The sequence below is a fragment of the Phyllobates terribilis genome, unplaced genomic scaffold, assembly GCF_046119375.1.
Source record: "Phyllobates terribilis strain yellow unplaced genomic scaffold, ASM4611937v1 Scaffold_8__6_contigs__length_399053987, whole genome shotgun sequence".
In the NCBI taxonomy this organism is placed as follows: domain Eukaryota; kingdom Metazoa; phylum Chordata; class Amphibia; order Anura; family Dendrobatidae; genus Phyllobates; species Phyllobates terribilis.
The window spans coordinates 65228627-65246008 of NW_027362768.1; the positions used below are offsets into that span (position 1 = coordinate 65228627).

A 17382-nucleotide genomic window follows, 5' to 3' on the forward strand; every position below is an offset into this window, starting at 1 on the left:
TCCTCCGCATACACTGCCCTGAGGCTATACTCCTCCCATGGGGAGTTATGCTACGCTCTGCTGCACCCACAACACCAGCCTCAGCGGTCTGCCCTGCAGCGGCGGTTCACTCTGACCGCAATCCACGGGTGGCGTAGTCAGACATTTAAACATCAAAACCACATAAATAGTTCCGCCACTGGTTTGACCACCCTGAGCCACGGAACCGGGTCGCCGGCACGAAGACTACAACCACCAGCATCCACCAAAAAGGGTCCGGCTCCGGGTGTCCCAATGCCCAGGGGGTGCATCAGAACATTTTCATCACCTTTCACAATCACCAATGGGACAAGGCAGGGATGTCCTCTGTCCCCTCTCTTATACATCCTAGTGACGGAGCACCTGCTCTCATCAATTCGCCATAACCCCAATATTAGGTGGATTGAGGTGGGAGGCACCGAGTACAAGTGCTCTCTATTTGCTGATGATGTCCTAGTATATATCACTCAATCACATATATCCATCCATGCTGTTATGGCTGAAATAGATCACTTTGTTACATGGTCAAATTTTAAAATCAATGCAGCGAAGTCTGAGGCCCTCGATGTCTCCCTCCCCAAATCCATATAGGATTCCATCCAGTCCAACTTTCCCTTTGCCTGGCCCTCACAGGGTATCAAATACTTAGGAATTCCTATTCATAGAGACCTCTCCCATCTATGTTATCTTAATTTTGGGCCCTTTATTGAACAACTCCATAGAGACCACGGTTGGCAAGTTAGAACTGTAAGATTCACTACGTGAACCACTGGTGTTTTGTGGAAAAGCACATGTACACTGTGTTCCAAATTATTACGCAAAAAGTGTTTAGGAGTGATAAGGGAAGAATTTGTTTGTTTGTCAGTTAAACTCATTGATGGTGATGTGTGTCAGGGCTCTTTATATCACTGTAAGCAATTGCAGACACCTGTGCTAATTAGTTTGGCAGGTGTGTCCAATGAAAGGCAAGACTACTTAAGAAGGCTGTCTCACATTATTAAGCAGCCTACATTTTCTGCCAAAATGGGAAAGAAAAAGGATGTGTCGTCTGCTGAGAAGCAACAAATTGTGGAGTGTTTAGGTCAAGGCATGACTACAATCAACATTGTGCGATGATCAGGATGAAGTGTCTTGGCAATCAAGAAGTATGTAGCTGATTCACAGTACACACGTGTGCGTGCTGATAAGGGCAAATTGAGGACTCTTTCCTACAGGCAATTACGTCAGGTTAAAAGAGCAGCGGCAAAAAAGCCTTGTCATAGCAGCAGACAAGTTTTTGAAGCTGCTGGTGCCTCCAACGTCCCCCGAACAACAAGATGCAGGGTCCTTCAGAGGTTTGCAGCTGTGCATACGCCATCCTGTCAACCTCCTCTATCCACTTCACACAAGCAGAAACGGCTCCAGTGGGCCAAACATTACATGAAGACTGATTTCAAAACTGTTTTGTTCACGGATGAGTGCCGTGCAGCGCTCGATGGTCCAGATGGATGGAGTGGAGGATGGCTGGTTGATGGACACCCCACGCAAACACGGCTACAGCGCCAACAAGGAGGAGGAGGAGTAATGTTTTGGGCTGGAATCATGGGGAGAGAGATTGTCGGCCCCTTTAGGATCCCTGAAGGCGCTAAAGATGAACTCCATAATGTATGTGGATTTTCTCAAACAGCACTTCCTGCCATGGTTCAAGAAGAAGAAACGTGTATTTCACAGCAAGATCTTTTTTTGCATGATAATGCACCATCTCATGCTGCACATAAAACATCTGCATCTCTGGCTGATATGGGCATAAAAAGGGACAAACTTATGGTGTGACCCCCATGCTCCCCTGACCTCTACCCCATTCAGAACCTCTGGAGCATCATCAAAAGGAGTGTCTATGATGGCAGGAGGCAGTTCACATCTAATTAACAGCTCTGGGAGGGTATTCTGTCCTCAATCAAAACAATTGAAGCAGAAACCATCCAAAACCTGACAAATTCAATGGACGAGAGAGTTCAGAAGCTCCTTTCAAACAAGGGGTCCTATGTGAAAATGTAACATCACCTAGAATAAAGTTTTGAGTTGAAAACTGTTTGATTTCAGTTTCTAATAACCTGCTAATGCTTATAATTTCAAAAATGACAATTTTTTTGGTCTTTATTAAAATGAAAATGTTGATCGAAAAGTTTGGGGGATCTAAGAGTGTGGCAACCCAGTAGTCATGATTACTTCGAATTCTGACAATATGAGGGTAATGTTGCAGGTAGTGCAGCAAGAAGGCACTTATGTGTCTTGCGCATCTCGGAGCCCCAAAATTATTTTCCGGGCTAGATGCAGCTAAAAATTATTATTAATTTTAAATCTGGTGGAGCTTAGTATAGATGGCCTAATAGGATCAGTGCTGCACACTGCTACAAAGCCCAAGTTATTTTCCAGCCAAGATACAGATAAACATGATTAGTAATTTGAAAGCTTAAAACGGTTGGTAGGGTGATTTTAACCAATCATCAAGCTTTTACTCTCCCCAGGATGACACAAGGGTAGAAAAGTCGTTTCGGATCCATGATTTGTTCATCTTTATGAACGTGAGTCTGTCTACATTATCAGTGGAGAGCCGCGTGCGCTTATCTGTCAGCACACCACCAGCAGCGCTGAACACACGTTCAGACAGAACGCTGGCTGCGGGGCATGACAAGATCTCCAAGGCGTAAGTGGCTAGCTCCGGCCATTTATCCAGATTGGAAGCCCAAAAACAGCAAGGGTCCAGAGACACAGTCATGGCTTCAATGTTTACTTGGAGATACTCCTGTACCATCGTCTCTAGGCGTTGACTATGTGTCAGACTTCTTGTCTCCTGTGGCCTTGCAAAGGATGGGCTAAAAAAGTGGTGAAATGATTCCGCAAAATTGATGTTACCAGCAGATACTGTGGTTCTGTTACGGTTTGAGTGCTGAACACTTGACGGTCCCACGGTTGGCAAGTTGGAACTGTGAGATTCACAACGTGCACCACTGGTATTTTGTGGAAAAGCACATGTAAGATTCTGCAACAGTCTCTGCTGATACTCCTGCATGCGTGCATCCCTTTCTATGGCAGGAATAATTTCTGCAAATTTACTTTTGTACCGGGGATCTAACAGTGTGGCAACCCAGTAGTCAGGATTGTTTCTAATTCTCACAATTCGAGGGTCATGTTGCAGGTAGTGCAGCAAGAAGGCACTCATGTGTGTTGCGCATCCAGGAGCACCAAGTGCCTGTTGTGTTGGTAGCGAGGTAACAATCATGCTTCCTTCCTCTGTCCTCTCCCCCCAACCTCGCACAACAGAAATGTGATCAAGGTCTCCCTCATCTGATGAGTCTTCCATCAGTTCGTCCTCCACTTCTTCCTGGGCTCCTGCACCTTCCTCACTAGTTTGGCTGCTACCATGCGCCCTGGTAAAACCATCTCCCCCACCCTCACATGCCTGCCGCCTTGGTGCTGCCGACCGTCTGGACCTTGCAGATGTTAGCCCTTCCGCATACAACTCCTCCTCCTCTACTACCTCCACATCCTCTTGTGCCACCACCTGACTCCGAATTCTGTTTAACATGTGCTCCAGCATGTAAATCACCGGAATAGTCATGCTGATAATGGCATCGTCAGCACTAAACATCTTCGTCGCCATTTCAAAACTGTGCAGAAGGGTGCATAGGTCCCTGATCTGAGAACACTCCTCCAGCGTGATTTGCCCCACCTCTGGATCTTGTTGGCCCAGGCTATACGTCAGAACGTATTGCACCAGGGCTTGTCGGTGCTGCCACAGTCGCTGCAACATGTGCAGAGTTGAATTCCACCGGGTAGGCACATCGCATTTTAGCCGGTGAAGTGGCAAGCCCAACGACTTCTGTAGAGATGTAAGTCGCTGAGCTGCGGGATGCGAATGGCGGAAGTGAGCACACAGCGACCGTGCCCTCTGCAGAAGGCCATCTAATCTGGGATAGTGGGCTAAAAATTGCTGGACAACCAGGTTCAACACGTGAGCCATACAAGGCACGTGTGTGACCTTGCCCCGGCGAAGGGCCGCACCCGGGTTTGCAGCATTGCCGCACACGGCCTTCCCTGGTTTCAGGCCCAGTGGAGACAACCATTCATGAAATTGGTTCTCCAGAGCTGACCACAACTCCTCAGCTGTGTGACTCACATTTCCCAGACATTTCAAAGTAAAAACCGCCTGATGACGTTGAGCCCTACTGCCAGCATAGTGAGGAGGTGTGCAGGATCCCTTCTGCGCAGTTAGAAAGATTGTGGCATGACGAGACAGGCTTTGGGTGCAGGTGGAAGACCGAGAGGAGGTTGAGGAGGCAGAAGCAGTGGAGGAACTTTGACATAAAGAGGATTGACGCACAACTCGTGGGGACGGCAAGACTTGGACAGCAGCCCCTTGTCCTGCTGTCACCATAGTTACCCAGTGCCCAGTCAGCGACATGTAACGCCCCTGTCCATGCCTACTCGTCCAAGTGTCTGTGCTGAAATGCACCCTGTCACACACAGAGTTTCTCAAAGAAGCGGTGATGTTGTGTGCGACATGCTGGTGGAGCGCAGGCACACCTTTCTTTGAGAAGTAGTGCCGACTGGGCATCTAGTACTGGGGCACTGCGACGGACATAAGGTCTCGAAAATCCTCTGTGTCCACCAGGCGGAAAGGCAGCATTTCTGTAGCCAAGAGCTTGCAGATGGTGAAATTCAACCTCTTAGCTTTCTCATGGCTAGGAGGAAATGGTCTTTTACTTGTCCACATCTGAGGGACCGAGGGCTGGCTATTGTGCTTAGACGGGGTTGATAAGGGTGTCCCCGGCAAACTGCCGGTCTGTGAGGAAGATGCAGGCGGACATGTTAGCACCACCTTTGGATCAAGGCAACCTATCGATGTCGGACAGCGCTCAACACCAGCTGGTGTTACCACCTCCAAAGAAAATGATGACCTGCCAATCACGCTGGCTGTTGCGGGTAAAGAGGTGGCAGGTCTGCGCCCCAAAACAGGTCTGACTGCTGTCCCCCCAGTCACAGAGTATGAAGAGGCCGCGGATGCACAAGATATGGCAGACGGTGGTTGGCCCGGCCGGCTAGGCCGCATTGTAGCACACTGAGCTTCCCACTGCAACTTATGCTTCATGTCCATGTGCCGGTTCATGCATGAAGTACTCAAACTATGTATTTTTTGGCCTCTACTTAGCTTTTGCTGACAAATGTTACAGATAACACGAGTTGGGTCATCTTTATCGATCTGAAAAAATGCCCAGGCTATGCAAGGCTTAGCACCCATGCGACCTGAAGAGCCACCACGACTTGTGGTGAGAGGCAGAGTTGTGTTTGAGGATGCAGTTGTTGACGTGCTTCCAGTACTACGTCTCTGTCCAGGAAGGCGCAACCTGACCTCGTCGTCACTAGCATCTTCCTCCACCTCCTCTGCTGACCTCATCTCTTGGCTGACTGTGGGTTGACAGTAAGTGGGATCTCCAACCTCATCATCATCACCCTGTGCGTTATCACACCCGTCGTCCTCAGAGCCAACCTGTTCCTGCCCTGACAAAAAACTAAAGTTGTCGCTCCAATCAGGTATTTGAGTCTCATCATCGTCTTCCTCATTGTCTCCACCAACAGGAGTTACAGTTTGGGAATGAGGGTCTACATTATGGTCAGAACCTTCTGCGTCTGGTCCTGGATCCGACTCATAAAGATTCTGGGCATCAGTGCAGATCATTTCCTCGTCTGGATTCACAGAAGCGCTGGAGTCGACCTCTGATTCCCAGGCTATAGTATGAGTAAACAGCTCTGCAGACTCAACCATCTGTTCTACCTCATACTCAGACGGGCAGCTGGAGATTTGGGAGCTGTGAGGAAGCAAGTGCGATTGGGGTGACACCTTTGAGGACTGGAGTATTTGTGATGTTGAAGTTGATGTGGAGGAGAGCCCACTTAAAGGAGCACTTGATATCCGTTGAAGCACCTGCTGTTTTTGTGCCTCATCTGGAATTTGTAGCGATTGGCGTGGCCGTAAGAAAGGGATCTTATCACATTGTCCGCTAAAAGAAGTAGACATTTTAGTTTGGCTGGAAGATGGTCTTTCTTCTGCAGATGTTACTGTTGCTTTAACACCTACCCCACGGACACAACCTTTTTTCCCCTTCCCAACACGCCTATTCCCCTTTCCACCAGCAGCAGGCCTTTTTCCACTCATTTTGGTGGTTAACTAATTCACAACTCTGGAGTTGTTTGCACAAAAAAACAATGGATGGGAACCGAGCAGAGCTGAGTGGCCAAACTGTGGTATTAGGCCAAAACTATTGGCTGGGTTAGATGCAGAAAAAAATTATATTCAATTTGCAACCTGATGGAGGTCAGTATAGATGGACTAATAGAACAAGTCCCACACACTGCTAGAAGGCCAAATATTTTTTCAGAGCTAGATGCAGAAAAAAATTATATTCAGTTTGCAACCTGATGGAGGTCAGTATAGATGGACTAATAGAACAAGTCCCACACACTGCTAGAAGCCCAAATATTTTTTCAGAGCTAGATGCAGAAAAAAATTATATTCAATTTGCAACCTGATGGAGGTCAGTATAGATGGACTAATAGAATGATGCTATGCCCAAAAGATTTTACTTCACTAGGTGCAGTAAAAAAATTGGTATTCTATACACAGGTGGTATATCTTGCAACACAGATAGGCTACTCCACTGACTAACACACTCTGCAATAGGCCAAAAAGGATTAGCTTTGCTAGATTCAGCCAAATGCTGTGAAAAAAACTTGCACAGCACTGGCACAGACCTGCCTGGCAAAAACTGATAGGAACTGATGTAACCTAGTCCTGAAAAGGACTCCAATTACAATTAGTCTTTACTCCCAACCTATCTATCTATTTAAGAGCACAGACCTGCCTGATAAAAGTCATAGGAAATGCTGTAACCTAGTCCTTAAAAGGACTGCAATCACAACTATTCCCTACTCCCAAGCTATCTGTAGATTTGTGCGAAAATTGGCTTGAAATTAACAAGTTATAGCGCACACAGCAACAGCGGTGCCGTCTAACACGCAGCTGCAGCAGTGAGAAAATGGTGGCGACGGGGAAAATGGCTTGGTCTTATAGGGCAAGGACATGTGACATACACTGCCAATGACACATGCCCTTGCTTGTGTGAAAAAAAGCACTTCGCTCCGTGTGTGCGCTGCTGATAGGCTGACAGATTGCACCTCCCCACTGTAAATGCGGGAAAGAGAAAAAAAAATGGAGATCTTCATTATTCCTGCAGAGATCCATCCCCTGTCCCTCCCCCCACCCCGCTGTACACTCAAACTGCGTATTAACATTAATTTTCATCATTACTGAGAAAAAATCCAGTTATGATTTTGGTGCACGAACAGCCGAATTTTTCTCAAATCGTTCGTGTTCGCCGAACGGCTCGAACACCGCCCAAAACAGCTCGAATTTGAGATTGGCGAACAGTTCGAGTCGAACAACGCTCATCTCTACTAATAACACCAATTTCATCCTATAAGATTGCTGTGCAACTTTATGTATTTGTTTGATATGTTATAGCCACTGGATCTGATGTATACCCTTGTATACCCTTATATACCACAACTTTGTTGTCATTGCCTTGTGATCCATTTAAATGGGAAATATATGATTTAATGTCATTTTTTGACGATACCCACCTCATGAAGTTACTGGTGTGCTTTTTTATCTATTTTTTATAGTGCTGTGACTTTATTTAATAAAAGTTAAATTTTATGATCTGATATACTCATTTTCTTGTTTTTTGGATTAATATCCTATATGCAAGTAGTCGTGTTAGTCTCTAATTTAATGCATTATTCTGCCGAAAAGGAGGATTAAGGGTACTTCCTCGTGGAGTCATTAGTGAAATTCACAGCAGCAGCAATAGAAAGCACTCTGCACTACATCATTCTAATCTACACCATAATTACATGCTCTGGATTTGAAATCCGTAATGCAATTTTCACTTCAGATTTATTCAGCAAAGTTAGCATGAGGTCTTTAATCTATAAAGTTTAACCATGAACTACTTCTTTACTTTTTCTATTGTATTTCCCTTTCTGATCTACAGCCTGTGTAGAACTTTTTTTTATCCTTATCTTCCTTTCATTTGCTGGGGAAATACACTTTCCTTTTTGGCACGCCCTGACACATTAGGCATGAAAAACACAATGGAAAAGCAGGGTTATCACAGATACACACACCCAATACTTGAGAAAAGCAGTGGATCATAAAAGGAACTCATTCTATGACATTCCAAAGAAAGGAACCAATTTGTGAAGACTGATTTAAAATGGTAAGTTTCTGCTTTATCTAATATATATTGAATGAATGTAACAGTAAGGTAAAAGTTATATGCATGTTTTACAAAATACAAGTAAATAAACGACCACTGCTTTCATTACTTTTATTATGCAATTTTTATTTTGTTTCTATAGACAGTATTTAGGCTTTTAAGGACTGAGCAATTTTTTGTTTTTGCACTTTCACTGTTCCCTGACATTCTTCCAGGAACTATAACTTTACTATTTTCCCACCGATATACCATGAGGGATTCTTTTTCGTGGACTAGTCATACTTTTGAATGACACTATCCCTTTTTTTGATCATACAATGTATTGGAAAATGTGGAAAAAAATCAGTATAATTCCACAATTGTTTTCTATGATTTTGCTTTAAATGCATTCTTTCTGCAGCAAAAAATCACCTGGAAACATGATTTCCAAGGTCAGTACGATTATGAAAATACCAAATTTTCAATTTTTTTTAAGGGGAATTTGGCAGTTGGGTCAACCCTCCTAAATAGAGATGAGCGTTGTTCTACTCGAACTGTTCGCCAATCTCAAATTCGAGCTGTTTTGCGCGGTGTTCGAGCCGTTCGGCGAACACGAACGATTTGAGAAAAATTCGGCTGTTCGAGGTTATGTTCGATAACTGTTCGTGCACCAAAATCATAACTGGATTTTTTCTCAGTAATGATGAAAATGAATGTTAATACGCAGTTTGAGTGTACAGCGGGGTGGGGGAGGGGCAGGGGATGGATCTCTGCAGGAATAATGAAGATCTCCATTTTTTTTTTCTCTTTCCCGCATTTACAGTGGGGAGGTGCAATCTGTCAGCCTATCAGCAGCGCACACACGGAGCGAAGTGCTTTTTTCACACAAGCAAGGGCATGTGTCATTGGCAGTGTATGTCACATGTCCTTGCCCTATAAGACCAAGCCATTTTCCCCGTTGCCACCATTTTCTCACTGCTGCAGCTGCGTGTTAGACGGCACCGCTGTTGCTGTGTGCGCTATACCTTGTTAATTTCAAGCCAATTTTCGCACAAATCTACAGATAGCTTGGGAGTAGGGAATAGTTGTGATTGCAGTCCTTTTAAGGACTAGGTTACAGCATTTCCTACGACTTTTATCAGGCAGGTCTGTGCTCTTAAATAGATAGATTGTGGGAGTAAAGACTAATTGTAATTGGAGTCCTTTTCAGGACTAGGTTACATCAGTTCCTATCAGTTTTTGCCAGGCAGGTCTGTGCCAGTGCTGTGCAAGTTTTTTTCACAGCATTTGGCTGAATCTAGCAAAGCTAATCCTTTTTGGCCTATTGCAGAGTGTGTTAGTCAGTGGAGTAGCCTATCTGTGTTGCAAGATATACCACCTGTGTATAGAATACCAATTTTTTTACTGCACCTAGTGAAGTAAAATCTTTTGGGCATAGCATCATTCTATTAGTCCATCTATACTGACCTCCATCAGGTTGCAAACTGAATATAATTATTTTCTGCATCTAGCTCTGAAAAAATATTTGGCCTTCTAGCAGTGTGTGGGACTTTCTCTATTAGTCCATCTATACTGACCTCCATCAGGTTGCAAATTAAAAATAATTTTTTGTCTGCATCTAGCTCTGAAAAAATATTTGGCCTTCTAGCTGTGTGTGGGACTTGTTCTATTAATCCATCTATACAGACCTCCATCAGGTTGCAAACTGAATATAATTTTTTGTCTGCATCTACCTCTGAAAAAATATTTGGGCTTCTAGCTGTGTGTGGGACTTGTTCTATTAGTCCATCTATACTGACCTCCATCAGGTTGCAAATTGAATATAATTTTTTTCTGCATCTAACCCAGCCAATAGTTTTGGCCTAATACCACAGTTTGGCCACTCCGCTCTGCTCGGTTCCCATCCATTGTTTTTTTGTGCAAACAACTCCAGAGTTGTGAATTAGTTAACCACCAAAATGAGTGGAAAAAGGACTGCTGCTGGTGGAAAGGGGAATAGGCGTGTTGGGAAGGGGAAAAAAGGTTGTGTCCGTGGGGTAGGTGTTAAAGCAACAGTAACATCTGCAGAAGAAAGACCATCTTCCAGCCAAACTAAAATGTCTACTTCTTTTAGCGGACAATGTGATAAGATCCCTTTCTTACGGCCACGCTAATCGCTACAAATTCCAGATGAGGCACAAAAACAGCAGGTGCTTCAACGGATATCAAGTGCTCCTTTAAGTGGGCTCTCCTCCACATCAACTTCAACATCACAAATACTCCAGTCCTCAAAGGTGTCACCCCAATCGCACTTGCTTCCTCACAGCTCCCAAATCTCCAGCTGCCCGTCTGAGTATGAGGTAGAACAGATGGTTGAGTCTGCAGAGCTGTTTACTCATACTATAGCCTGGGAATCAGAGGTCGACTCCAGCGCTTCTGTGAATCCAGACGAGGAAATGATCTGCACTGATGCCCAGAATCTTTATGAATCGGATCCAGGACCAGACGCAGAAGGTTCTGACCATAATGTAGACCCTCATTCCCAAACTGTAACTCCTGTTGGTGGAGACAATGAGGAAGACTATGATGAGACTCAAATACCTGATTGGAGCGACAACTTTAGTTTTTTGTCAGGGCAGGAACAGGTTGGCTCTGAGGACGACGGGTGTGATAACGCACAGGGTGATGATGATGAGGTTGGAGATCCCACTTACTGTCAACCCACAGTCAGCCAAGAGATGAGGTCAGCAGAGGAGGTGGAGGAAGATGCTAGTGACGATGAGGTCAGGTTGCGCCTTCCTGGACAGAGACGTAGTACTGGAAGCACGTCAACAACTGCATCCTCAAACACAACTCTGCCTCTCACCACAAGTCGTGGTGGCTCTTCAGGTCGCATGGGTGCTAAGCCTTGCATAGCCTGGGCATTTTTTCAGATCGATAAAGATGACCCAACTCGTGTTATCTGTAACATTTGTCAGCAAAAGCTAAGTAGAGGCCAAAAAATACATAGTTTGAGTACTTCATGCATGAACCGGCACATGGACATGAAGCATAAGTTGCAGTGGGAAGCTCAGTGTGCTACAATGCGGCCTAGCCGGCCGGGCCAACCACCGTCTGCCATATCTTGTGCATCTGCGGCCTCTTCATCCTCTGTGACTGGGGGGACAGCAGTCACACCTGTTTTGGGGCGCAGACCTGCCACCTCTTTACCCGCAACAGCCAGTGTGATTGGCAGGTCATCATTTTCTTTGGATGTGGTAACACCAGCTGGTGTTGAGCGCTGTCCGACATCGATAGCACCACCTTTGGATCAAGGCAACCTAACATGTCCACCTGCATCTAACTCACAGACCGGCAGTTTGCCGGGGACACCCTTATCAACCCTGTCTAAGCACAATAGCCAGCCCTCGGTCCCTCAGATGTGGACAAGTAAAAGACCATTTCCTCCTAGCCATGAGAAAGCTAAGAGGTTGAATTTCACCATCTGCAAGCTCTTGGCTACAGAAATGCTGCCTTTCCGCCTGGTGGACACAGAGGATTTTCGAGACCTTATCTCCGTCGCAGTGCCCCAGTACCAGATGCCCAGTCGGCACTACTTCTCAAAGAAAGGTGTGCCTGCGCTCCACCAGCATGTCGCACACAACATCACCACTTCTTTGAGAAACTCTGTGTGTGACAGAGTGCATTTCAGCACAGACACTTGGACGAGTAGGCATGGACAGGGGTGTTACATGTCGCTGACTGGGCACTGGGTAACTATGGTGACAGCAGGACAAGGGGCTGCTGTCCAAGTCTTGCCGTCCCCACGAGTTGTGCGTCAATCCTCTTTATGTCAAAGTTCCTCCACTGCTTCTGCCTCCTCAACCTCCTCTCGGTCCTCCACCTGCACTCAAAGCCTGTCTAGTCATGCCACAAGCTTTCTAACTGCGCAGAAGGGATCCTGCACACCTCCTTACTATGCTGGCAGTAGGTCTCAACGTCATCAGGTGGTTTTTACATTGAAATGTCTGGGAAATGTGAGTCACACAGCTGTGGAGTTGTGGTCAGCTGTGGAGAACCAATTTCATGAATGGTTGTCTCCACTGGACCTGAAACCAGGGAAGGCCGTGTGCGACAATGCTGCAAACCTGGGTGCGGCCCTTCGCCGGGGCAATGTCACACACGTGCCTTGTATGGCTCACGTGTTGAACCTGGTTGTCCAGCAATTTTTAGCCCACTATCCCAGACTAGATGGCCTTCTGCAGAGGGCACGGTCGCTGTGTGCTCACTTCCGCCGTTCGCATCCCACAGCTCAGCGACTTACATCTCTACAGAAGTCGTTGGGCCTGCCACTTCACCGGCTAAAATGCGATGTGCCTACCCGGTGGAATTCAACTCTGCACATGTTGCAGCGACTGTGGCAGCACCGACAAGCCCTGGTGCAATACGTTCTGACGTATAGCCTGGGCCAACGAGATTCAGAGGTGGGGCAAATCACGCTGGAGGAGTGGTCTCAGATCAGGGACCTATGCACCCTTCTGCACAGTTTTGAAATGGCGACGAAGATGTTTAGTGCTGACGATGCCATTATCAGCATGACTATTCCGGTGATTTACATGCTGGAGCACATGTTAAACAGAATTCAGAGTCAGGTGGTGGCACAAGAGGAGGTGGAGGAAGTAGAGGAGGAGGAGTTGTATGCAGAAGGGCTAATATCTGCAAGGTCCAGACGGTCGGCAGCACCAAGGCGGCAGGCATGTGAGGGTGGGGGAGATGGTTTTACCAGGGCGCATGGTAGCAGCCAAACTAGTGAGGAAGGTGCAGGAGCCCAGGAAGAAGTGGAGGACGAACTGATGGAAGACTCATCAGATGAGGGAGACCTTGATCACATTTCTGTTGTGCGAGGTTGGGGGGAGAGGATAGAGGAAGGAAGCATGATTGTTACCTCGCCACCAACACAACAGGGACTTGGTGCTCCTGGATGTGCAGCACACATGAGTGCCTTCTTGCTGCACTACCTGCAACATGACCCTCGAATTGTGAGAATTAGAAATAATCCTGACTACTGGGTTGCCACACTGTTAGATCCCTGGTACAAAAGTAAATTTGCAGAAATTATTCCTGCCATAGAAAGGGATGCACGCATGCAGGAGTATCAGCAGAGACTGTTGCAGAATCTTACATGTGCTTTTCCACAAAACACCAGTGGTGCACGTAGTGAATCTCAGTTCCAACTTGCCAACCGTGGGACCGTCAAGTGTTCAGCACTCAAACCGTAACAGAACCACAGTATCTGCTGGTAACATCAATTTTGCGGAATCATTTCACCACTTTTTTAGCCCATCCTTTGCAAGGCCACAGGAGACAAGAAGTCTGACACATAGTCAACGCCTAGAGACGATGGTACAGGAGTATCTCCAAGTAAACATTGAAGCCATGACTGTGTCACTGGACCCTTGCTCTTTTTGGGTTTCCAATCTGGATAAATGGCCGGAGCTAGCCACTTACGCCTTGGAGATCTTGTCATGCCCCGCAGCCAGCGTTCTGTCTGAACGTGTGTTCAGCGCTGCTGGTGGTGTGCTGACAGATAAGCGCACGCGGCTCTCCACTGATAATGTAGACAGACTCACGTTCATAAAGATGAACAAATCATGGATCCGAAAAGACTTTTCTACCCCTGTGTCATCCTGGGGAGAGTAAAAGCTTGATGATTGGTTAAAATCACCCTACCAACCGTTTTCTGCTTTCAAATTACTAATCATGTTTATCTGTATCTTGACTGGAAAATAATTTGGGCTTTGTAGCAGTGTGCAGCACTGATCCTATTAGGCCATCTATACTAAGCTCCACCAGATTTAAAATTAATAATAATTTTTAGCTGCATCTAGCCCGGAAAATAATTTTGGGGCTCAGAGATGCGCAAGACACATGTGCCTTCTTGCTGCACTACCTGCAACATGACCCTCATATTGTCAGAATTCGAAGTAATCATGACTACTGGGTTGCCACACTCTTAGATTCCCCAAACTTTTCGATCAACCTTTTCATTTCAATAAAGACCAAAAAAATGGTCATTTTTGAAATTATAAGCATTAGCAGGTTGTTAGAAACTGAAATCAAACAGTTTTCAACTCAAAACTTTATTCTAGGTGATGTTACATTTTCACATAGGACCCCTTGTTCAAAAGGAGCTTCTGAACTCTCTCGTCCATTGAATTTGTCAGGTTTTGGATGGTTTCTGCTTAAATTGTTTTGCATGAGGACAGAATACCCTCCCAGAGCTGTTGCTTAGATGTGAACTGCCTCCCGCCATCATAGACACTCCTTTTGATGATGCTCCAGAGGTTCTGACTGGGGTAGAGGTCAGGGGAGCATGGGGGTCACACCATAAGTTTGTCCCCTTTTATGCCCATATCAGCCAGAGATGCAGATGTTTTATGTGCAGCATGAGATGGTGCATTATCATGCAAAAAAAATGATCTTGCTGTGAAATACATGGTTCTTCTTCTTGAACCATGGCAGGAAGTGCTGTTTGAGAAAATCCACATACGTTATGGAGTTCATCTTTAGCGCCTTCAGGGATCCTAAAGGGGCCGACAATCTCTCTCCCCATGATTCCAGCCCAAAACATTACTCCACCTCCTCCTTGTTGGTGCTGTAGCCGTGTTTGCGTGGGGTGTCCATCAACCAGCCATCCTCCACTCCATCCATCTGGACCATCGAGCGCTGCACGGCACTCATCCGTGAACAAAACAGTTTTGAAATCAGTCTTCATGTAATGTTTGGCTCACTGGAGCCGTTTCTGCTTGTGTGAAGTGGATAGAGGAGGTCGACAGGATGGCGTATGCACAGCTGCAAACCTCTGAAGGACCCTGCATCTTGTTGTTCGGGGGACGTTGGAGGCACCAGCAGCTTCAAAAACTTGTCTGCTGCTATGACAAGGCTTTTTTGCTGCTGCTCTTTTAACCTGACGTAATTGCCTGTAGGAAAGAGTCCTCAATTTGCCCTTATCAGCACGCACACGTGTGTACTGTGAATCAGCTACATACTTCTTGATTACCAAGACACTTCATCCTGATCATCGCACAATGTTGATTGTAGTCATGCCTTGACCTAAACACTCCACAATTTGTTGCTTCTCAGCAGCCGACACATCCTTTTTCTTTCCCATTTTGGCAGAAAATGTAGGCTGCTTAATAATGTGAGACAGCCTTCATAAGTAGTCTTGCCTTTCATTGGACACACCTGCCAAACTAATTAGCACAGGTGTCTGCAATTGCTTACAGTGATATAAAGAGCCCTGACACACATCACCATCAATGAGTTTAACTGACAAACAAACAAATTCTTCCCTTATCACTCCTAAACAGTTTTTGCATAATAATTTGGAACACAGTGTACATGTGCTTTTCCACAAAACACCAGTGGTTCACGTAGTGAATCTTACAGTTCTAACTTGCCAACCGTGGTCTCTATGGAGTTGTTCAATAAAGGGCCCAAAATTAAGATAACATAGATGGGAGAGGTCTCTATGAATAGGAATTCCTAAGTATTTGATACCCTGTGAGGGCCAGGCAAAGGTAAAGTTGGACTGGATGGAATCCTATATGGATTTGGGGAGGGAGACATCGAGGGCCTCAGACTTCGCTGCATTGATTTTAAAATTTGACCATGTAACAAAGTGATCTATTTCAGCCATAACAGCATGGATGGATATATGTGATTGAGTGATATATACTAGGACATCATCAGCAAATAGAGAGCACTTGTACTCGGTGCCTCCCACCTCAATCCACCTAATATTGGGGTAATGGCGAATTGATGAGAGCAGGTGCTCCGTCACTAGGATGTATAAGAGAGGGGACAGAGGACATCCCTGCCTTGTCCCATTGGTGATTGTGAAAGGTGATGAAAATGTTCTGATGCACCCCCTGGGCCTTGGGACACCCGGAGCCGGACCCTTTTTGGTGGATGCTGGTGGTTGTAGTCTTCGTGGCGGCAACCCGGTTCCGTGGCTCAGGGTGGTCAAACCAGTGGCGGAACTATTTATGTGGTTTTGATGTTTAAATGTCCGACTACGCCACCCGTGGATTGCGGTCAGAGTGAACCGCCGCTGCAGGGCAGACCGCTGAGGCTGGTGTTGTGGGTGCAGCAGAGCGTAGCATAACTCCCCACGGGAGGAGTATAGCCTCAGGGCAGTGTATGCGGAGGATGGGGGTGATGGTGCAGGGCAGCAGCAATAACGACACAGAGTCAGTGATGCAGTCCAGGGCCTTTACTCACAGTTCTTATTATCCAGACCACGTCTGCAGGTAACGGCTGCCCACGTCGTACTGTGCTCACCAGGTGAGGGGCTCAGACAACTCCCAGATAACTTTGGAGCGCTTCACAGGACCCCCTTTGTGTGTCCTTTGTCTGGCCTTTCTTACCAACCCTTCTGTCCGGCTGCCTCGGGCCTCCTCTTGGTAAACTTGGCGCCAGTTTCCCTGACCCTATGTGCTGCCCTCCTAGCGGGTGTAGCGAGGGGCTGCGCCACATAAAATGTCACAGCCTCCAGTTTCTAGCTGAGGGTCGTTTCCTGCCTCCACTAGTTTCGGGGACCGGTCTCCCCCTTTGGCCTGACCCCTCCATGCAGGTGGATTCGGGCGTGCGGTGGCGACTCGCCCGTCCGCACCTCTGGGATCCCTTCGTTCCTCGTTCCTGGAGCCTTCTCCGCTCTTCTTCCTTCCTTCTCCCTCTTCCAGGCCTGGGCCTCTGTTACTAGGCCCGCCTCCGGAGCAGAGCTCATGCAGAGCCCCTGCTCCCTGCCACTTCTGCTCAGACTTCTCTGCACTGAACTAAGATGGTGCCCACCTTTTATACTCCCTTCTCAATGCACCCAGGAACTGCTTCCTCCCTGCTCCTGCACTACAGGGTTCCCCTTCCTCAGTGTTCCCTCCCCCCACTCCAGCCAGGGACAGGGACTGTCGTGCCCATCTCAGGGGCATATTGGTCGCCCTGCCCCACGGCAATGTGGTGTAATGCATGCAGGTGTCGGGTCCTCATCCACACTTCATCCTTACCTGAGAGTGAGATATCACACCTCTGGGTGAGGTGCAATACCTCTGTA

At 46.7% G+C, this 17382-nt stretch overlaps 1 protein-coding gene across 3 annotated transcripts in view; it reads left to right on the forward strand.

The window, feature by feature from the left end:
• The first annotated feature begins 8174 nt into the window (after positions 1-8174).
• Positions 8175-17382, forward strand: part of LOC141156717 (E-selectin-like) — a 1180370-nt gene continuing 1171162 nt past the window's right edge. The window contains exon 1 of one of the 3 annotated variants that reach the window (XM_073643013.1): positions 8175-8336. Coding sequence is in view for 2 of the 3 variants with exons in the window: in XM_073643011.1 (XP_073499112.1) it covers positions 8334-8336 (3 nt within the window). In the remaining variant the exon portion in view is untranslated. The remainder of the gene's footprint in view (positions 8337-17382) is intronic. The other 2 variants (XM_073643011.1, XM_073643012.1) reach the window with 2 other exon arrangements.